Below are 23,582 nucleotides of genomic sequence, written 5' to 3'. Positions count from 1 at the left end.
AGTTAAATTCAAACAGGGAATTTGAAATTTGAACGTTACGTTGCTTGGACTGGAGTACATCCATGATCCATCCACATCCATTCAGTACACTCAGCACTTCAATTAAAATAGGAGGGAGCGTCTCGGGGTTGGGTCGTTGGGGCTGTTGGTCCGCAATTAGTTTGAGCCCATATTCGCCAAGCGTCCGACGTTAGTAGAATGGGCCCCAATGAATAGATAACAGTAACACTGTCAACGTATGACTCGCGCTCTCTCAGTCTCTCTGCTTTAAACCGGACTGTTTTTGGCCAATCAGGTTTGACCTTTGGATTTGACTCATCGAACCTTGGGTTTTGGACCACAGAATCGGTCTGCCTTTCCATTAGATGATAGGGACTTTCTATTAAATTAGTCCGGCTGTAGAGGTCTCAGTCATACCAACCGGACCAGGCCGGTTCAAGCACCAAGGTGTTGTGACCTGGAGATTATCTGTCTTGACTCTTGAGTCTTGAGTCCAGCTCGTCCACCGGTGGTGGTCTGGTGGATTTAAACCTCTTAGTCCTGGCTCAACCTGGTTCATCTTCTGGTCTGGTCTTATTTTTTTTTCTTCAAAATATTGGTCCAGATGGAAGGATTAAAAGGACATAATTGGGATAACTGGGCAAGCCAATTTTCAGCTTTGTCTGAATCACTAATTTCAAACAATGTCTTGAAAACTGGACGGACATTGAACCGGAAAAGGGGCTTGTTCATGGTTTTCTTGGTTTAAAGCGGTCGGTTTGACCTCATAAGTCATAGCAACTACTTCTGTCAATTTTCATTGAACAGGACTGGCTCTAGTTCCCATAATTTATAGTCATACTCATACAGTAAAATTATTCATAATTCTAATTCTAACAATAATTTTCCTCTTTCAAAACAAATTTGATCTTGTATCATACGGGTCCTTCAACTTGAATTTTGTTTGATAAAATCCCGTACATCGGGCCTCACTAATAGTAAAAGACAAAATATAAAAATGAAAAAAAAAATAAAATGAACATCATTTAATTTTAGGATAAAATAAAAATAAATTAAATGTCTATATCATGATAATATGAAAAAGTAGCCCCTTAAATAACCGTTGGATTACAATCCGATGGTGGTATGACTTTGACAAGGAATTTGGGGCCATTTGGTCAAATGAGCTGCATAACCGTTGGATTGTCTCTAATAATTTTGCCTTTATTCATTAATAATGGGTTGTTACTTGTTAGGTATTAATTAAATTAAATTATTTCTAAGTAAGAGTATTGCAATGAAAATGAAAGTATTTTTCATTTTTGAGTTTGCGTAATAATAATCCCATTTTATCCTCGAAATACGAAATTAACTAAAAACGGCCGTCCCCGACTCCCTTCTCGAAGTAAAATTTCTCTGTAGCTTCTCCCTCTCTTCTTTCTCTGTGGACATCTGTCCGATAATTCTCGCCGGTACTGTGCTTATTCGCCAGTCTCGCACGTTCATCTGAAGCTCAGGTCGGAGATCTTAGGGTTCGTGTGGTTCTTTCAAACGCATGCAGGTATTAAAAGTTTCAAAACTTAGATAAAAAATTTCCCTTTTTGCGTATCCATTTCTTGTGCTTGGGATCTCATATAGAAGCATTACGGTCAAAACCCCAATTTCTTTCAGTTGTTATTTGATTCTTTATCGTGGTAATGTCATGATCTATGATAGCACGATATTTGTTGCCTCAGCCTTCTCTTTTTTCTTTCATTTTTTTTTTAATTTTTTCGTAAATTTAGGTTTTATGAACAGAGCTCCACGCTCTATTGTTTCTTTCAACACTTTAATTGGGGGATATCTGTTATATATTGGGTGGAGTATAAGTTTACTCGAACAAATCTTCATGTTAGCGGAATTCGAGGAGAAATTCATGCTTTTGGGCTTATTGAACTTACCATAGTTCGGTCTTTCTTTTGTTATTAGGTAATGATATGAAATTTCAGATATTTTTATGTTGTATATGCCATTAGTACTTTCATGTTTCATGCAACCCTTGCATTTCATTTTATTTCCCAAAATATTATGCATCATCATCATCATCATCATCATATTATTGTTATTATTATTATTATTATTATTATTATTATTATTATTATTATTATTATTATTATTATTATTATTATTATTTTATTATTAACTTATAGGATGCCAGATGCAGTGATTTTGGTAGCAGAAGCCAAATACTGCTATGCCTTAAGTCTGGTTTTTTGACGTATGTCCTTGTTCAAATTCATGGTTTTCTTGTTTTATTTTATTGGTAAAGGAAATTTACTGGTGCTGGGCTTATTTTCCAATTTTGGTGCCTATAAAGAAGGTCCTGAGGTAGCATAATTAGCAGTATTTCTTACCATATTGTAGCAAAGGTTAGGCATGTGGAGTTATGGGTCATGGGATAACCTAAATATCAGACAGTGCTTCACTTACAATCATACATATTCTTAATATTACTTCTGCGGCTCATAAAGAAGTTTGTGGATATGGTTTTGGGTGCCCAGGGACAGATGTCAGAGGAAGTGTGCAAGAGGTTCATTTTAAGAGATCTAGAGGAAGAGGCAGAGGATTTGGGGTGTTCCTATGTTGGTACTCAGTCAAATGGTGGGGTTTTTCTTTATTTTTGTTGTCTGTTCTTGTTCCTGGGTGGCCTTGTTTGTGGGCTTTGCATCAATGGTTTGGTTCTTTGCCAAGAAATTCTTGGGGCTGTGTGTGTGTGCACATACACATGTATGTATAGAGCCTGTTATATTTATATAGGGTGTTCAGTTGACAGGCTATGACTATGAGCTCTTTGCCCCCTGTATTTCCTTTTTGTTTGGATTCTATCCATATTTACATTCTGAATAGTTCTTGCCTTTTGTTTATAATGTTCCTCTGCTTACTATAGAAAAAAAGAGTAAATAAAAAAGAAATAGAGTTGGGGTTTAGTGTCTGGTTATTTGTGGAAAACATGCTTCATCTGGTGAATTAGAAATTCTCAGAATGCTTGGAAGGATGGATTTTAATTTCTGGCTTTTAATACCAGAGGTGTATTACTAGAAAGTTGTTGGTAGATTTTCTTTTTTATTGGTACTCCTTAGAGGATTACAGGAATAGACTTTTGGAAGCCAATAGATGTTTGAAAATCAGAACACATTTTCTTTTTTCACCTTCAACTCCCAAATAATACTTGTTATTCCTTTATATACTTATTTGATGTTATGTAATTCTTTGTTAAGGACTCGGTGTCATCTTACCAAGAATTTAAAGTTCCAATATAGAATCAGACTAATAATATATCAATTAGGTTTAGTTTGGTTACTGTACTGGTCATATAATTGGGTTTTATCTTAGTATCTGAGATGATCATAATTAAGATAAAATGTATGTGCTAAGTTTATGTATGTTACAGATTATTATATAAAATCCATTATCCATTCTGTATGTGGGAGTAAGTGGTGCCATCTGTATACATGTAAATGTATTTAGTTGGAAGGGGGCTTCGGTTGGTCTTCAGGGCATGTTAGAGGTTACTATGTTTAAAATTCTCATTCTGATCGAGAAGATTCTTGTATTGTTTTTCTTTGGAGATCAAATTTTGGATTTGGATCTTTCTTCTTGTAAATCAGGCTTGATTTATTGGATTTATTTGCAGAATTGGCACTTGTAAAGGAGTATAATTTGAAGATCTGCGATCTGAAAAAAAAAATCTGAGAATATAGTGTTCCTCTGGTGTTTGCATTCAATATGCACTCCAAACCACAGGTGGCATTGGAATGTGCAACTTCACTACCATCTGAAAATCCATTGCTCAAGGATGGAGATTCTTGTCTTACTTCATCCTCACAAAATATTGTTGATCCTCAGCAGCCTGGTATGGTGCTCTCTCTCTCTCTCTCTCTCTAACACACACACTGACACACACATACAGAGAAATACTAGAATTTAAATGAGCATATTTGGGAAGAAACACATTATGCACTGCTTTTCTGATGCAGTGAAGAAACAAACACGACAATGGGCTGCTTGGACACGCCAGGAAGAGGAAAGCTTCTTCAATGCCTTACGGCAAGTTGGGAAGGTATATTTCTACCAATGTTGATTTTTGTAATTGGATTTTTTTACTGTCTGAAGTTTTCTAATAGTGTATATGTTATGTTCTGTTGACAGAACTTTGAGAAAATTACATGCCGTGTGCAAAGTAAAAACAAGGATCAGGTGACTTGTTTCTTCCAACATGTTCTTGCATAATATTGTATGACATGCTAATGGAGTTACACAGGAATGCTGCGTCCATGATTAATCAATCTATTCTCAATTGGTTATCATGAAATTATTATTTGTTTTTGCTCACATTGTATATGATTCATCTCTTCATAAATTTTATAGAAATATACTTGATATAAGCAACTTGAAAGGCCAAAGAAGAAATTACTTTTTAATCTTCTTGTGGGACTTTTATCTTTGAACAATATTTCTATTGTTGGAGAACCAAGTAAAAAATCCAGAACCTTCCTGTTAATTGGGAGGTTTGGAGATTCATTTTTATTAAGTTTGTTTCTAGTACCAAAGTAACCATGTAAATTTTGCAATTAGAGATGTACAAAATGAATCATGCCTTAGGTCTTAGGAAGAGAGAATTGTGAGATATCCCTATGCACAAAAACATAAAATTATGTGTATGAATCAATATGTGAGAAAATAAGAAAAAATACCAGAGAGATGTACAAGAAGAAATAGAGAAAAATAAGGAGCAATGCGAAGTTTACAGAAAAACAAGTGAAAAGATGTAATTTACATGTCATTCAGATAATGGTGATAGGTAATGTTTCATTTCCCCTTTGTTTTCCAATTTAAATATCTAGTTTATTGGTATTGCTCTAGAAAAGGAGGATACTTAATAAAAATAAAACGTATTGGGAATAATATAATAATATAAAAATCCAGCAATTGATCATGTTAATTCTTCTATTCTCTTGTCAGAGTATTGATGTTTTTCTTATTTTTATATCATACAGGTCAGACATTATTATTATCGCCTTGTAAGACGTATGAACAAGCTGCTCAGTCCAGGATTTAGTCTAGATGCAAAAAATTCCAAGGATACTATTACTGCAATGCTTCGATGGTAACCAAGAAGATAAATAAATTTGTTCTTTTCTTTTAGCTTGTTTATAATAAAGCAATGGTTTTTTTTTTTTGCCTTCTCTATCTCTATAGATTTCACTTTTGTAATGTAATGCTTGTCTAATTTTTTCTTTTGATGATTTTCTGGTTTAAGTTAACCTATAAGATTTCATTTGCACTTTTTCACACTATGTTCTTGAAATATGTTAGTCATGGTTCACTTTTCATATTATTGATTTAAGTAGGAAGAGTCCTTCCTGTACTTGGAGAGCCGATGTCTCCAGTTTTTGTATGTGTGTATTGCTAACAGTGAAAGTTTTGTCTTAAATGATAGCATAAACAAAATAATATTGGTACATAGCCCACTTCTCGAAAAAAGAGACTGGAGATCTATGCAAAATATACAAAAGATGGACTCAAGGTGTTTCTTTCCTAAATTAGCACATTCCTCAATTCCCTTTCTCTTGCTAGATTATCTGCTAGAGGATTTACTGATCCAAGTTTACAGTGGAATGAGGGATTCACTGTGATTGTATGTAGCCTTGGTTCATCATCCACTCCATTACTAACTGTGGATCTCCACTCCATAAGTACCCTCTTGTGGCACATGAATACTGATAAGCCAAGATATTGTATAAGTGTGGCTTAGCTTATGCTGAAGCACTTAATCTGGCCTTAACATGCCTGTCTTTGATGACATAGATTTGCCTAGAAAAATTTCAAGCAAAGTTTAATTCAACAGAGCTAACTTATGGTGTTATATTGTCAGTGGTTCATTTTCCTGTCAGCCCTTCAATCTAGTTTTGGAAGTTTTAGGCACAACACATTGATGCATGAGTCTCCCTTCAAGAACATATATGGGCACTGAATACCCATGCAATCTCTTTCAGTTTAAGCTGGAAATGATGGCTTAGGAGGTTGCGTGGTGGTGATTTATATACAAGTTGTTGAACAGGAAGTAATGAAATGCCTAATTCATACATAAATAATTCTACATAGTTGTTAAGGCTGCCCAAATGACATCTTCTGGAAGAATCTTGTGTTCACTACTTTGATTTTCTCTTTGATTGATCAGACAAGATTTAGCATTTGTCATAAGTCTCAGTTGTATGAATCTCCAGTTGCTTAGTAGGGAAAAACTACATTGCAAAATTTATCTATCCAACTACTGGGTGTAGGTTTTGCTCATGGATAAAACTTCTTTAGCTTTGGAATTTATTTATTGCTATTGCACTTTTATGACCATAAAATTTCTTGCTGCTTTAATTAAAAGAAATTGATATTTAGGTTTGTTTTCTACTTTTTTTCTTATATATTTTATCTTTCCATGATAAATATTACTTAGTTTTACTTGTAGGTGTCATGCATGTAATCATCTTGGTTCAGGAGTAACTTCAATTGATATGGACATGCATACATATTCCTTAAACTGTGTTTCAGGTGGTCATTGCTGGAAAAGTATAGCTGCAAAGCCTCTAAGCTTCACTTGAAACCTCGAAGGCTAAAGATATTTGTGGAAGCTTTGGTTAGTTCCTTATGTTACTACCATTATTGTTTCTTCGGTTGAAGTTACATATGCTCTGAACATGTTGAATTAACCAATTTTATCTTGCTCTAAAGGAGCACCAACTATTGAAGGATCGCAAAAAAAGCATTAGGAAGCGACCATCCCAAGGGGAATATTGTTCTTCCGCATCTCCAACTGCTGTATTGCTTCAGAAAAAAGCACCAGGACTTGATACTCGCTCAGTTAAACTTGTTGCAGTTGATAATCAAAGCATTCAAAAAGTAGTATCTGGTAAAGGGTCTGCACTGAAGCGCAATGTGATTACAGGCATAAACCGGAGCAACAACAAAGGTCACTCATCAACTTCGAAAACAGGAAGGCAGCGCCGGAAGACAGGTGATTTATTGAAAAATAATATAAAATAAAAATATATCTGTTAAAATAATTTAGTTGTTGATGTTAGGGTCTGTTTGGCTAGTTAAAGTGTTTCTTTTATTTCGTTTTTTTCTTTCTGTTATGTCTGTTATTGTACTCAGGGGCACAAGGGTCTTTTCCCTTGTTATTTCTGCCACCCTATATATATTAAAATATAGGCTGGCGCCGCTAGCACTGTTACATTGCAAAACCCTTCTCTCTTCTCTCTTCTCTTCTCTTCTCTTCCTCTTATTTCTGGCCGGCCATACAGCCAAGATGGTATCAGAGCGGGAATACTGATTAAAGAGAGCAGATTGAACAACCTTTACTGAGAGAACAGATCAAATAGACTTGCTGAACCTGGGCGGAACAGAAATCTGAATCTGGACTGAAAAAACAGCTCTACAACTAGTACAGTTCTCCCGTTTTCTCTTCTTCACCTTCCTTGGTCATGTACCGAGTGAAAGCCATATGAATCTGGGCGGCTGAATGCTGTCGAATCAATCTGTATACCCCTGTTTTTCTTGGATCGTGTGATCCTGTTCATATGTTAAGACAACTATAGGTCAAGGATGACCTGTCATCTCAATGATTCGATTGGATTATAAGTGATAAGGATTTCTCCTGCCGATTAATGGCTGTTAGACATTCTAGAATTCTGGTAGGTTGGGACTGTTAAAACTGTACATGTTTGAAATCTGCTGAATACTACCTTTGTTTTGTCCTGGATTTGGTACTGTTTGTGCTCAACCTGGTTTTTTAAACCCAAGTGTGTGGGTATGGACTGAGTGGAGCATTGTTTTGTAGAGTAAGGAGGAGTCCTAAGTCCGGTGTTTGGGACTGATTATCTGTGTGACCATGTCATCTGAGAATTCTGCTACTTCAGAGATTTCAGGGAGCCACAATGGAGTGAGTGGGGAATGGATATGAGCTTTCCCATGGCTGTTATTCCCTTTGATGGTCTGAACTACCTTGAGTGGTTTAAGGGAATAAAACTCTACATCACTGCTAGGGTGAAAATAGGATACATCAATGGAAGAGAGAAGGAACCAAAGTATGGAAGTGCTGAGTATGATAGGTGGAACCAAGAGAATAGTATGGTGATGTCTTGGCTCTTGGTTTCAATGCTGCCACAAGTAAGGAAGACTTTTATGTGGGCTGAAACTGCTTGTGAGATATGGGAACAAGTGAAGTCCACCTATTCAGAGCAGAGACACTATGCCAAGATATATCAACTGCAAGCTGAATCCTCTAATTGCAAGCAGGAGGAGAGGAGTCTCTCGATGTACTATTCTGATTTGACATCAATATGGAAAGAACTTGATCACTATCAGAATGTGAATTGGAAGTGTGATGAAGATGCAAAGGCCTATAAGTCACTTGTATCTCAGCAACAAGTTTTTGCCTTCCTCCTAGGGCTGAATCCTTCGTATGAGTCCATCAGGGTGCAAATCTTGGGTAGTAAAGACTTGCCATCAGTTCAGGAGGTGTATGCCTTGGTGCAGTCAGAAGAAAGCAGAAGTGTGATGAATGATGTAGAAGGGGAGTCAATTGCCCTAGCTATCCGGGGAAATTCAGATACAAATGTCGGAGGTGGTTTTAAAAAGGGTGACACTCAGAAAAAAAACAGATGATAAGAGCAAACTTTGGTGCACTCACTGCCAGAAGACACGACACACGAAAGATACATGTTGGGATCTCCATGGAAAACCTAAATGGGCACAGGATTTGGATAAGAAGTCAACACCTAATCAGGGCAAGAAACCAGACCAGCATAATAAAAAAAGGTATAACTCAGCTAATATGGCGTCGACAGAGACTAGTCCTTTGGTAACTCAGGAGAGGCATCCCAGTTCTGACCCTAAGGAAGATATTATCAACTCCTTTCGTGAACATTTGGAATTGTATGGTAGGACTCTCTGCCAGATGGATTTTGGTCCTACTCCCTCTACCTCGTTTGCGTCTACATCAGGTAATGCCACAACCTTCCATGTGTCATCTCATGCTACTGATTCTCCTTGGATTATTGACTTCGGAGCTTCAAACCACATGACCGGTAAGTCAAATTTGTTTCAGACATATAACCTTCTCTCTGGGAGAAATAAGGTAAGACTGGCTGGTGGTTCTTTTTCTACCATAGCTGGCTGAGGTACCATACTCTCCCACTTGGCCTTATCCTTCCTAATGTACTACATGTTCTGAAATTACCTATTAATTTGTTGTCCATTAGTGGTCTAACTCACTCCTTGAACTGCTCAGTCACTTTTTTTCCATCTTCATGTGTGTTTCAGGATTTGGCTTCGGGGAAGACGATTGGTAGAGGAACCATGGTGGATGGTCTCTACATGTTGGAGAATAATGCTGGTCTTATGGCGACAGAGTCCATGAGTTCGTCAAGTGAGAGTCAAGCCTATTTATGGCATAGTCGTCTAGGTCATCTTTCTTTTGATTCGTTAAAAGTTATGTTTCCAAAGTTGTTTGAGTCCTTGTCAGTGAGTCAGTTACAGTATCAAACTTGTCAATTGAGTAAGCATTGTAGAAGTTCTTTACCTTTGCGAAATAAAAGATCTGAATTTCCAGTTCATATTGTTTATTCTGATGTATGGGGCCCTGTTACTCTACCTACTGAGGCTGGTTATAAGTACTTCATTACCTTGATTGATGATTATTCTAGATACACTTGGGTTTACCCTATGCAATTTCGAGATGAAGTGCCACAAATTGTGAAAGATTTTCAACGCATGGTGTTCACTCAGTTCCAAACGGAAATCCATGTCTTCCAGTCGGACAATGCGAATGAATATTTCCATAGTGATCTCACAGTTTTTTGCTTCGAGTGGGTCACTTCAGCGAAGCTCTTGTGCCAGGACACCCTAACAAAATGGTGTGGCTGAACGGAAGAACTGCCCCCTTCTCGAAGTCGCTCGTGGCTTTTTGATTCATATGAATGTGCCAAAACGGTTTTGGATGGATGCAGTCTTGTGTGCTACACGTATATCATCAATCGCATGCCTTCTCGACTACTAGAGTATAAGGCCCCACATCAGCTTTTGTTCCCTGCAGCCCCGTTGTTCACCATTCCGATGCGCGTTTTTGGGTGTCGTTGCTTTGTCCATAACCTGTCCCCAACTCGTGGTAAGCTTGATCATCGGGCTATTCCGTGTGCTTTTCTTGGTTACCCTTTATTTCAAAAGGGGTATCGCTGCTATGATCCCATTGTTCGCAAGTACTATGTTTCCATTGATGTTTCATTCTTTGAGAATCAACATTTTTCCTCGATTTCTTCTCAGGGGGAGAGTAGGGTTGAGGAGAAACAGGCGACAACTCAAATTCAACTACCTCCTTTACCCGATCCTCCTCCATTCCGTTTTCTTCAACGTCGCCATAAGAGCCAGCAGAGTTCAAGAGCCGTGGAACTTGACACTATGCAACCAACATCATCGGATTCACTCGAGGCAGATCCGTCTCATCAGCCAGGTACACTTGCTTCTATTGATATGTCTGTTCCTCTAAATGTTGATTCACCTGTCACCAATGATCTTAATATTCCTATTGCTAAGAGAAAGGGTGTTAGGTCTTGTACCACTAATCATCCTATCTCTAATTTTGTGTCCTATGAGCATGTTTCGCCTTCATACCGTGCCTTCCTCTTTTCTGTGGACAGTGTCCCCGTTCCTAAGACTGTGGCAGAAGCTTTGTCTAAACCTGAACGAACAGATGCAATGCAGGAAGAAATTGATGCTTTACACAAAAATGACACTTGGGAGTTGGTAGACCTTCCTAAAGGGAAGGAACCAGTGGGGTGCAAGTGGGTGTTCACAGTGAAACACAAGGCTGATGGAACTGTTGAAACAAGGCTAGACTTGTAGCAAGAGGCTTTACACAGGTATATGGAGTGGACTATGCAGAGACTTTTGTTCCAGTAGTCAAGATGAACTCTATTAGGATTCTTCTTTCCTTGGCAGCAAATCTTGACTGTGAACTTCACCAATTGAACATCAAAAATGCTTTCTTGAATGGTGACTTGGAAGAGGAAGAGTACATGACCCAACCCCCAGGGTTCTGTGCCAAAGGCAGTGAACAAAAGGTGTGTAGGTTCAAAAAATCTCTATATGGGTTGAAACAATCACCTCGGGCTTGGTTCAGTAAGTTCCATTTAACAGTTCAACAGATGGGGTTCAAACAATGCCAGTCAGATCATACTCTATTTGTAAAAAGAGGTGAAGGTAAAATTGCAATTCTTATTGTGTATGTGGATGACATAGTGATCACAGGAGATTGGGAGGCTGAAATCCGGAGACCAAAAAAATTCTTAGCCACTCAATTTGAGGTGAAGGATCTAGGCCCCTTACGTTACTTTCTTGGAATTGAAGTTGTCCGCTCTCACAAGGGCATTTTTATTTCCCAACGGAAATATGTACTAGATCTACTAGAAGATACAGGCAAGTTGGGGGTAAAACCATTTGATTCACCAATTGAACCTAATCATCATCTGGGAGATAGTCAGGGAGAATGTTTGAAAGATGTAAAGAAGTTCCAGAGACTCATGGGGAGACTTTTGTATTTGTCTATGACCAGGCCTGATATTGCCTATGCAGTGAGTGTCCTTAGTCAATTCATGCACAACCCTAGGACAACTCACTTTGAGGCTGCAGAGAGGATCTTGAGATATCTCAAGAAGTTTCCTGGAGCTGGTTTGTGGTTCCAAAAACACAGTCACTTAAAGGTGGAAGTATATACTGACGCAGATTGGGCAGGAGCAGTCAATGATCGAAAGTCTACCAGTGGGTATTGTGCTTTTGTAGGAGGAAACCTGGTCACATGGAGAAGTAAAAAACAAAGTGTGGTGGCTAGGTCCAGTGCTGAAGCAGAGTATAGAGCGATGGCTCATGGGGTTGCGGAAATCATGTGGATAAGAAATCTGTTAGGTGAACTGGGTTTCGCAGTGAGCAATCCTATGTCACTCTACTGTGACAATACAATTGCCATCAATATTGATGCTAATCCAATCCTGCATGATAGGACGAAACACATTGAAGTGGACAAGCATTTTATTAGAGAGAAACTTGAAAGTGAAGAAGTGTGTACACCATATGTCAGCTCAGAAGAACAACTTGCAGATATCTTCACCAAAGGTCTTCATCATGTGCGGCACAAAGATTTGTGTGACAAGTTGGGCATGATTGACATCTATGCTCCAACTTGAGGGGGAGTGTTAAAATAATTTAGTTGTTGATGTTAGGGTCTGTTTGGCTAGTTAAAGTGTTTCTTTTATTTCGTTTTTTCTTTTTGTTATGTCTGTTATTGTACTCAGGGGCACAATGGTCTTTTCCCTTATTATTTTTGCCGTCCTATATATATATTAAAATAAAGGTTGGCGCCGCCATCACTGTTACATTGCAAAACCCTTCTCTCTTCTCTCTTCTCTTCTTCTTCTCCTCTTCTCTTCTCTTCTCTTCCTCTTATTTCTGGCCGGCCATACTGTCAAGAATATCATCTTCTTTATATTTGCTTGCACTTGGATTTTCTTAATCTTCTCCCAGCATAATGGCCTTCCTAAAGTCATTTTATTTTGTTCAAGTTTATTGAGATACAATCAGAATAGAATTATTCAAAGAGGAGAAAGAAAAAGGTTGCTTCAAAAGTTCCATATTCAACCATTGCCTAAAATCCCCTTCTTTGGACCAAGACCAAGAGTTTTGATATTGCTAGAGATAATTGATATCTAAAAATTTATTTCTCATTTTTTTTCAAACTTCGAATTTAGAAAATATTGAAATGAAACATGAATGTTATAATGAGAAATTCAGGGAATTTTGAAAGAATTACAACTAAATATTCAGGCTAAAAAATTAATAAAGCATATCTATTTATAACAACTAAATGAATTACACTAGATTTCCCTGGGTCCTAGAAAGAAGTTTTGAGTCATTACATTTAATTTGAGTGTGTTATTTGGAATAACCATACAGTGAAAAGTGCAAAAACATATATAAGATTAGCTACACAATATAGTCAGCTGTTCCAAATACAACTCTTGCATAATTGTCTTTACTACAAAACATGCAGTTATAATGGGAAACTGGGAATCTCGTTATGATGATATTTCCTCAAATATTGGGCAACTCTATTTGGCCCTAATCCAATATATTGACATTAATCTTAGGCATTTAAAATATTGTTACTATTTATTTAAAAAAAAAGTTGCTCATATTTAGGGTAGGGATATATCCCTGAAATGTTGTCAGTATATGAAACTTTGCATTCTATTGATACAGTTTCTCCATTCTGAAAAAAAAAAAAAGAAAATATGGGGGGTATATCATAAATATTGTGGGTTTTAAACAGCAATATGTATTTGCAATTTCACTACCATATCTATGACTGGCTAATAGGAGTGTAAATCGGGATACACTTAAGATTGGAGACCAAGAGATAACTCAAATGTGACCATTTTCAGTACCTTGGTTCAAATAATTCATAACAAGGGAGAGATTGACAAGATGTCACCCAGAGAAATAGAGCGGGTTGGGAAAAATGGAGGTAGTGCATCTATTTGTGTGATAGGAGAATACCATTTAGATTAAAAGGAAAATTCTATAAAACAGTTATAAGGCCAGCTATATTGTATGAAGCAGAGTATAGGACAGTCCATAAACAACATGTTCAGAAAACGAGTCTGGCAGAAATCGTGAATGTTAAGATGGATGAGTGGAAAAACTAGAAAGGTAGGATCAGAAATGAAGCCATCTGGAGAAACCTGGGAGTAGCTCCAATAAGTGATAAAATGAAAGAGAGTAAACTAAGATGGTTTGGTCACGTGGCTACATGCATAAAAGACCACCAACAGCTCCAGTTAGAAGAATGACTTGTTACAAGTGGAAGGGGCTAGAAGAGCTAGGGGTAGACCAAGAAGGACATGGGTAGAAGTAGTAAAAAATGATTTAAACATTAATAATTTAACAGTGGGTATGGCTTTAAATAAAACGGATTGGCAGAACAGGACTCATGTAGCCAACCGCATATAGTTGGGATAAGGCATAGATGATGATGATGATCTATGATTGGCTGATTGGCTGATTGGCTACAAAAATTGTCACAGTCAACAAAATTCTCGACCTTAGTTGCTAGCAAAAGTGATTTCATGATATACTAGGTTGTCAACTTGTCATGTATTAGATACAGATCTATGTTGTATGCAAACTTGTCAATAACTCTTCTCTGTAATGGTTGGAATTCCAATGTCTTGCAATGTACATATTTCGAAATCCACCTTTGGTCCCTTTCCACTGCAGCTTTTGTATTTATGGATGTGCTGTCATTTCATTTTTCTAGTTACATGGATGTCAATGGTAGTTAGAAGCTTCCATTTTTCTATTTGAATACTCTTCTAGTTTTTTAGTTCCTTTCCTGGGTATTTACTTCAGCATCCCCAAATAAATAAATAAAAGTAAAGAAGACTTTGGGGTCGTCTGTTGACTCTTAATGGACCTCTTATCTCTTAACATTTTACTTTTGCTTGAAATTAATTTTGTTTGGTGGTGCCCTTAATATCTTGGTTATATCTAGCAGGTGCTTCACCTGCTGCATATAAAAGATGGGAAAAAGCTGCAATGGCTGGGGTTTCCTTGGTCGCAGATGCTGCAGAGCATCTGGAGCGGTCAACAACCAACAAAAAGGATTGCACTGAAGAAGGAACTTTGATCAAGCCATTTCCCGGACCTGTGGATCCTGCTAATAGTAAGTTCTTGAATGGAAATGCAAGGCAAGAATAAAATGGGAAATTACCAGTTATTGATTCTGTTCCCCTTGTGTCTCAGCACAAAAGGGTGACCCTGTAGGAGTTCGTCCCCCCTTGCCTATGTCAACTTCAGCACAGCAGCTTACAGACTCTGGTGCACAACAATCTCTGAAACTCAAGCTCCAATTGTTTCCAATTGATGAAGTTACTAGAAGGGCCTTGGAAAAGGTAAGAATGTAAACATGAAAACTATAAACATATTGATCTGGCAAAGAATGTTTAGCAGCTTGAACCATGTACTGACTTTTAGGTCCATCATAAAAAAATATACGAACTTTTATGCTAATAACTGTCATGTCTTCCCGTCAATCATAGGATGAACACAATCCACACTTGGAGCTCACTCTAAGTGCACGGAAGAAGATATCTTCGGTCCTAGAGCATCTAAATCGCAAGTGGGGAAATTCAGGCATAGCATCTGGGGATCTGATTCTTTTCCCATACAGTGTTCAGAGGGAGAACCTAATGGGTTATCCAAGATGGAAGCAGGACACTGTTGCCAGTGCAGCAGATGTATATGCAATGATAGGAAGCCCTCCAGTTTTCCGCTTGAGGTTTCTTCTTAGTTCTCCTATTTTGACAATGCTTTTCACCAAAAAAAAAAAAAAGAGGAATAATTGGCAATGCTTGCATAATGCAAGCAACTAACTAAAACAACTACTGATTTACCAATTTCTCTTTGTAGGTATGGTTGGTTCTCCAGTACAGATCTTGAGTCAATTTGCCATGCATCATCATCTTACCATATCCAGGAACAGCATACAAGTATAAATATGTCAAATATTAAGGAGAGTACGGATGCAACATTACCTATACTGTCTACCTGTCACCACTCGGAGCATCGCTTAGATTGCTTCAAGGATTGGGTAACCTTAATGACAGAGAGCAGCTTAATTTTACCCTTGCATGCTGATTGTTGTGAGGACGTGATTGGGTGTGCTGAAGATCAAGAAATCAGTCTTCCAGTATCCTCAGCTAATTCATCATGGCTCAAAAAGGAAATTGGAGGTGGAATTGTCAAGGGACAATGGGAAGAAATGGTAAGTTCTTCCATGATTATGATTATGTCATTCAAACAGCTTTTACTTTTGGGATATGAACAATGGAATCATACTTGGGTGATTGTGGGAACCCAAGGCTCTAGAATTGAAAGATTTGGTTGTCTAATAATAAATATCATTATCATCATCTAAGCCTTGTCCCAACTGTATGAGGACATATAGGGCTGCATCAGATTGGCAGCCAGCACTAAAACTTTTGCCCAACTCTCAGGGCACTTAAACTTCAGTAATAATAGCACGGCATTTAACAACAGATGTGGCACTGAACAGAAAAGAATGGCAAAACAGAATTCGTGTAGCCGACCCCATATGGTTGGGAAAAAACTTAGATGATGATTCTTGTTGAAAATGTCTTTTTGATTTATGGTTTAGTTGAAAAACATGAAAATATTGAACATGCTATTACTTTCAAATGGAATGACAGATTATGAATAAACCTGTTAAACGTTTTATAAGATATTCCTTCAAACTTGCATTGTTTCCAGGACAATTTGAGAATGAGCAATAATAGCACAGCATTATTGGCTGGGGAGTGGGCTGACGGCCTAACCAACATAAGCATTGGAGACCTACTCTCAGAAGCATCTCGTGCTGCAGATAACAACTGCATTGACCCACATTCTCTGGGAAGTTCTCAGTATTTTCAGCAAATCCCATTTAGTTGTGATTCATTTGATGCTGCAATTGCTGCTCATCAAGAAAAGCTAAACTTAAAATCAGCTCAGGTTTCCCATGCAACATCCCTCTGGGATGCTGAAGAAACACGTGATGCCTTCTCATTTCAAAAGATGCCCACTTTTGATCGGGAGGTTCGGAGTCCATCCCAACGTGCGTCATTTGGGACTTGCAAACAGATTTCCAGTACTAGTTCTATGAGTTTAAGGGCCTTGATCGAGGTTGTACTTCCACATTCCCTTTCAAGTGTTCTCTTACTGCTTGGTTGAAGCAAGAATTGCTCACAAGGTGAAACTGATTGGTTTCTGTAGGAGTTGCCTGAGGTACGACCAATAGATGATTCTACCTGTGAAGGAGACTCGGTGGATGATTGTCAGTCTGATGCCTACAGTCCAGACAACTCTCCAAAGGGACTCAGTCCAGAGAATTCTTCTAAGGACCTAAGTCCAAAGAATTCTGCAAATGATTTCAGTGAACTTACAGATATATATTGGGTACATGGACTAAATCTTAAAAATCTACCCACATTCTTTTTCTCTGGTTGGATTCCCACAGATTATCTTACTTTGTGGTCTTTCTTGGTATGTTACAAATTGCAGCCAGACTCTTTGGGACCTTTAGATTTGGATGTATCTTCATCTAGATGCTACAAACAAGATCTGATTTTCGGGGACAGTGTTAGCTTCAGTGGATTGAACCGTTTTTTAGCGAGCAGTCTCGATACATTTCAGAACTGCTCCTTGTTAGGCTTTGACAAGAAAGAGTTGCCATCAACAGATGAAGTTAGACCAAATTCCTCACTGTCGGATGACAGAATTGGTGGCGAAGTTTGACATCGGTTTGGGAAGTTTGTACGACAAATTTAGACCACCAGGACAAGCATAATGTGCATAGCAGCTTTTACTGTTCTCCATAGGGATACAAAAGATCTTGCTCTCTTTCTCCTCCATAGCCCGTACATAAGCTTATCAACAGGTCTAGGAAGGACCAAGTAAACCAAAGCTAACTTGTCAAAAAGAAAAAAAAATCTGATTACCTCTGTACAAAAGGGAATGGGAACTTTTAGATAAGTTTCTTTCTTGATTTGTATTCTTACATTCTTATATTGGTTGTAATCCATCAATGCATCAGAAACTGTACAAATCAAAATCTTAAACCGTTATGGGTGAGATAAATCTTGGGCTACATGACTGGCAACTAAAGTTAGGTGGAACGACGAAAACACATTTGGGTCTTCTGACCAGTGACCACAACACATTGCTGGCGGCGTTCACCTAGCCACATATCGGGAACATCTCTTGTATTTTATTATCACCGATGTTCTTGATGTGCGGCTGGGTGAACGTGACCAGCAATGGGTTGCTAGCAGATCCAGAATCGACGAAAACAGGGTTTCCATGCATTTTGTAAATGGCCAGTCACCACTCGCCAGTGGAAGCTGTTGGACGGAGTGACCAGTCAGGTTTGCAATTAGTTTCTTATTCCTGTGCAATGGTGATGGCTTACCATAATATTATAATACCATTTGCTTGGCAGGATATATTGATAGAAACCCTCATATCGCCCGCCAGGAGGATTGGGTTTCGGTGAATCAGTTAGCGTTGGAATGGGAGGGTACAAGTAATTTGTGTTTGTTTGCAATGCAAATTTATTTGCACTACTACAAATGTATGGGAGTGCATATGTGAAAAAATGCAAATTCCTGTTTAATTTTGTTTTGGATTTTACTTTATTCTGCTTCACGTCTTAATTTACTTTATTTGTACTGTAATCAAACAAAATAAGCTAAAAATAAAAATATATCAGAATTTACACTCAAATCATTTGTACTGTCATGGTTTTACATCAATACAAATTTATTTGCATTGCAACCAAATACAGCCTAAATAAATGATGACAAATGGATTAACTCTCTTCTGGCGTTGGATAGAAGATTGAAAAAATTGATTCATTTGACAGTCTGGTTCATGAACTGATTCCTAGAGAATATGTGGAACTTTTTGTTTCTGTTTTTTTTTTTTTTTTCCCTATGATGATGATGATGGGCAGGTGTAAAAATTTTGGTTTACGGTTCTAGTCTGGTTTTCTGAATTTTAGAAACTATTTATATATACCCTGCAGTTTTAAAACCTATATATAACTTTGAACTTTTTTTGGATCCATGGGGCTACACAACAAGGGCAGATTCAATCCCAAATCTCCCTACAACCAAGAAGAGACCTTATCAACCAGCCAAACAACCTAACAAATAAAGCTTAAAGGAATAAAGCATCCTTAACTGTTCATTACATTTTTAAAGCATGTCATTATTTCTATTTTCTTCTTTTTTTCTTTTCCTTTTTTCTGTCTTTCTTCTTTTTCTCTTCCTCTCCTCTTTGCCACTGCACACACCACTGAGAAACAATGGTAGTGTTTTAGAGCTGCAATAGACATTTCTTTCTCTATTTCTTCTTTTTGTCTTCTTTCTTATTCATCATTGCAAACACCACTTGGTCCAAATATTCTTTGTTCGCGCTGTTTGCCCTTATTTTTTTCCATTATCTAGTTTCTTAGGTGTGCCCCATGTAAAAATTAATCAAAATTGATATTTTCCCATTGCCTTTTAATAGTCAAACCAGTCAAACTTGCAGGGAACAAAAGAGGAAGAAAGGAGGAGGAAGAGGGAGAGAAGAGGATCCAGCAGACAGTATGGCGCATTGTAGTGGGACCAATGGGGAAAAGAAGAGGAAAAAGATATAATTAATTATCCCATATCTTAATATATTTCTTAGACTAGGCAAAAAGTTGACCTAACTTGCAAATCTGACCCAACCCAACCCGAAAAAATAAGGTTAGGATCTATATTTAGCTACTTGAATTTGAGAATGACCTGAATTGACTTGTGGGTCAACCCTAACCCTAACCCGACCCATCCAACCCAATTGTCAGGTCTAATATATCTATAAGTGTAGATGTAGAGGGAAATTTTTTTTTGGATTAAAATTACCCTATATTACTTTGTTTGAGAAAGGGTATACAAGTTATTTTTATTACAACTTTAATGCCGGGTTTAATGACTATTAAAATGCCCATGTTTGTGTATTTAGTCCATCTCTAATTGTAAAGGTTGAAAATGTAATTTCAATTATTACTTTTCACCTCATTGAATCTCTTTTCATTAAGTCTTATAATTAAGATATTAACTCCCATTTTCTCTTATTAAATCCTATATTTAATTTATTTTCCACTAATAAATTCTACTAATTAGATCTATATCAACATTTTTAACAATATAAACCCATATATTTTAAAAATAACTCCAAAACAAAACCATTATTTATCCAAGTGGTGGCTAAAAAATTCAACCATCCAAATCAAAAGGATCAACCTATGAAGTCATAGTTAGATAATAATTTTTTTTTAAATAAAAATAAATATAAAAAATTACAAAAAATGTAGAAAAATTATACACATTTATGATATTTTTATTAATCAAACTAAAAAATAAGTGTAAAAAACAAGAATTATTATTATTAATAATGAAAATGAAATTCATAATTTAGAATGGACAAAAAATGAAATTGTTTTACTATTTAACAAAGATCAATAGTTCAACTTTTGGGTCAAATGCATTTTTAATGTCATAAATAAATAATAAAGCTTAATAAAATATAAAAATACATAAATTTTACAAAAAAATATTTAGACGCATGTATAATATCATATATTTATCATATTAAACAAAATGTAAGTGTGACATATCATTATTATTTTTACACATAGAAATACAAAAAAAATTATAGAAAATTGAATACATCTATAATTTTATATTTATACTACCATTAAAAATATGAATAAGATTTTGGAACATTAGTTTTTACTAAAATACTATTTTTTGAATTTAGTCCCTTTTTAATTGTAAGGTTTTAAATTATAAATTGAACTTCTATTTTTCACCTCATTCAATTCCCCCATTTAAATCTTATATATTTTTTTGGTAAATGAACAAAAAAAAAGATATACCAAAAAGATAAAGAATTACAAAAAAAAATAAAAGTCTAAGCAAATAGGTAGGCCTGTCAATGATACTTGAAACTTCACAATTCGATTCGATTATCACATATTTGGATGAACTATTTATGTAATTAGATTTGGATTTTACAATCTACATCTAATTAATAAAAAAATACTTAAAGTTTATAGAAAATTTGGGATACATTATTACTATCATTATCATCATTTAGAACTGCCACATGCAAAGCATGTGTACATTACACATCATTATATAAAGTGGATAATTGCCTTGGTTTGGTATCTTTACCCTTTACTTGATTATACAATGTTAACTTATATTTTTACCCTTTACTTACATGTGCATTACACATGCCCTTGTATTAATAACATATATACGGTTTTTCATTTGTTGTATAGTCCTCCGCATTTGTAGAAGATCTCGACCCAAATGAAGAGGTCATTTCCTTTAGGGTAAATCCCTTAAACCACTCCTAAGTTTTTTGTAATCCTCTCCACTTTTGAGGATAAAGGGACTTATAGATCCCTTCCATTATTAAGTGGGCAAAGGCATTAAGTGTCTATTATGCCCATACTAATTCCTCTTGTCAAGCTAGTAGATTTTTCCTAATTCCAATTTTATTGTTAAATTTTTAATATGATAAATATGTTTTAGTATTTCATATTTTTTAAAAGCATAAACAAACCCATTTTTGGGTAAAGAGAGGTTTAAGGGTATTGCATTGTTTTGGTTAAATAATTAAGGGTATTAAAGGTTTAAGGGTATTTCAGTCATAAAACACTTCATGATTTTACACAAGGGCAAAATTAACCTTATAATAATATGTTTAAATCCACGACTTTAGTGGATGTTGTTAGATTTCTAATAGTAAAGTAATAGAGGGGGAGGCCTAAGAGTAGATCAAAGTTGAGGGGAGGTTCAAGACCTTTTTAGAAAACCCAGGAGGTTAAGGGATTTACAACTAGAATCCTGTTTGAGATCACTTATTTTAAGCACTCAAATAAACACTTAAAATAAGTGGTGAAACCACATAATAAGCAGAAGATAAGTACTTATTCATGTTTGGCAAAAAAAGCCCAAAATAAGTGCATATTTTGAAATTAAGTGCTTAAAAAATAAGTAACCCTGGGCTAGCTTATTTTAAGTTCTTATTAAATAAGTGTTTTTTTTAGGAAAAAACTATCCCGAAAAATGCAAAAGTGGCTATCCACAACCACTTCTGCCTATATTCTATCAATCTCAGTTAATCATTAACCTTTTATGTATCATAACAAAAGAAAACTATCCATATTCTAATAATTATTGAAAAGTTATTTTTTAAATTAAGTATTTCTTGAAATTTTAATAATTATTTAAAATATTAATAAATATAAATTTGACATTATTGATTCCATAATGTAAATTTTTTCCCCGTACTTTGTATGGAATCATTCACTAGTGAGTTTATGTAGTCTAAAACTCAATTAATCTTAAGTCCAAATAACATGCCTAATTGATCCCACACTTATATTTCTGTCAATATGGAAAAGTTGATCCCACACTTATATTTCTGTCAATATGGAAAAGTTGATCCCACACTTATATTTTCATTTAATTTGATTGGGGTGAAGATGGAAAAGTGGGCTGAAAAAGCCTAAAATAATATATGAACTTTTTTTTTGAATTTGAGTGGGGTCAATTGACCCCACTGAAATAAACGTAGCTCTGCCCCTGTCAATAATGCTTACAGGGTGTTCGACAAAGACTAAATTGGTTTCATTTCTGCAAGATTAAGGGGATGTTTGGAACTGTGGCTGGTTTTCAAAAAAATGGTGTTACGTCGGATTCACATAGGCATTTCAACAAATGCCCATGTATCTATCTCATTGTTTGATTCAGCCGATTATTGAAAAATTGGGCATGTTTTGAAAATCGGAACCCCACCGATGCATGAAAAGCCAAATTTGGTGTTTCATGCACTGGTGAACCGTTTCCCTCAACGGTTGACTGATGTGTATCCTATGTGGTGCCTACCTGTCAGCACACACATGAAAAACGGCACTTACCAAACATCATAGTGTTGCTCACTAACTGCATGATAGAAACGTTTTTTTTTTTATAAAAAACGGGTCTTGAAAGCATGAACATTTTTTCTTGAAAATCGGTCTCAAAAGCGCCCACGCTTCCAAACACCATGTAAGTTCTACCATTTAACGACTAACCTTGGTAAAAGCTCACAGATGATGAGGTTGATAAGATGATTCGTGAGGCCGATGTCAATGGTGATATATAGATCGATTAAAAGGAGTTTTCTCATCTCGGCTTGTTTCAAGACTTTATCTCTCTTGTTCCCATTAGTTTGAATTTTAGACTTTTAGTTTTCCTTCTTTATCAAATTGTAAAGCTGGATTACTGGGACTATTGGATTTCAGTTTTTTTTTCCAATTTTGGTTGTTTATTTATTTATTTGATTTTTTCTCTGATTTTTAATGATAAAGGGAAAAGTAGGTTTTGAAAATAAAAAAGGGATAATTACTTATATACCCTATATTTCAAAGGTTAAGCCTAACATATAAAATGTAAAAGACAAAAATGTCCTTAACTGTTCATTGAATTTTTAAAATATGCCATATTCCTTCTTCTCTTCTACCTTGGTAAAGGCAACAACGAAATCTGCATTTTAAGTGGTTTGTCCCTTTCATTTTTTATAAAACCACTAAAACATTTCTCTATCAGCTTAGATGTTCCCCTTGTAGTTAATCAAAATTGATTTTTCCTTATCATTTCCTTTTCAACTTTTCATCTTTTGGCCCATTCGTAAACACAAGAAAGAGAGGATGAAGAGAAAGAGGGTGAGAGAAGAGGAATGGCTCCCAAAGTTCAAAGTATCAACACAGGCCAATACGCCCTACTAATACAATCCCAGCTATCCTCTAAACTGGTGGCTGATCCAATACAACCCCTGAAAGGGTGTATCGGTAAGCCACTAACACGATACGTATCGATACT

The 23,582-nt window shown here is 36.3% G+C and overlaps 1 protein-coding gene across 2 annotated transcripts; it reads left to right on the top strand.

Moving 5' to 3' along the window:
• The first annotated feature begins 1,343 nt into the window (after positions 1 to 1,343).
• On the top strand, positions 1,344 to 17,757 carry LOC148869037 (TSL-kinase interacting protein 1-like). 2 transcript variants are annotated; one of them, XM_088969150.1, is made up of 15 exons: positions 1,382 to 1,540; positions 2,520 to 2,619; positions 3,653 to 3,871; positions 3,996 to 4,078; positions 4,168 to 4,215; positions 5,016 to 5,125; positions 6,565 to 6,649; positions 6,745 to 7,027; positions 14,618 to 14,785; positions 14,866 to 15,014; positions 15,162 to 15,400; positions 15,532 to 15,886; positions 16,393 to 16,803; positions 16,894 to 17,076; positions 17,182 to 17,757. In XM_088969150.1, exons 3-15 carry the CDS (start codon positions 3,745 to 3,747, stop codon positions 17,413 to 17,415), a joined length of 2,475 nt encoding a protein of 824 aa, XP_088825276.1. In that variant the 5' UTR covers positions 1,382 to 1,540; positions 2,520 to 2,619; positions 3,653 to 3,744; the 3' UTR covers positions 17,416 to 17,757. The 2 variants fall into 2 exon arrangements, with proteins under 2 accessions (XP_088825275.1, XP_088825276.1); XM_088969149.1 differs by lacking the exon at positions 2,520 to 2,619 and having other exon boundaries at positions 1,344 to 1,540.
• Positions 17,758 to 23,582: the final 5,825 nt, after the last annotated feature.

This window comes from Nelumbo lutea, chromosome 2 (assembly GCF_056320005.1).
Source record: "Nelumbo lutea isolate HS-2025 chromosome 2, American lotus-T2T, whole genome shotgun sequence".
Taxonomy (NCBI): domain Eukaryota; kingdom Viridiplantae; phylum Streptophyta; class Magnoliopsida; order Proteales; family Nelumbonaceae; genus Nelumbo; species Nelumbo lutea.
Note: the sequence above shows the minus strand (reverse complement) of the source record. Positions and strands in the feature narration are given on the sequence as shown.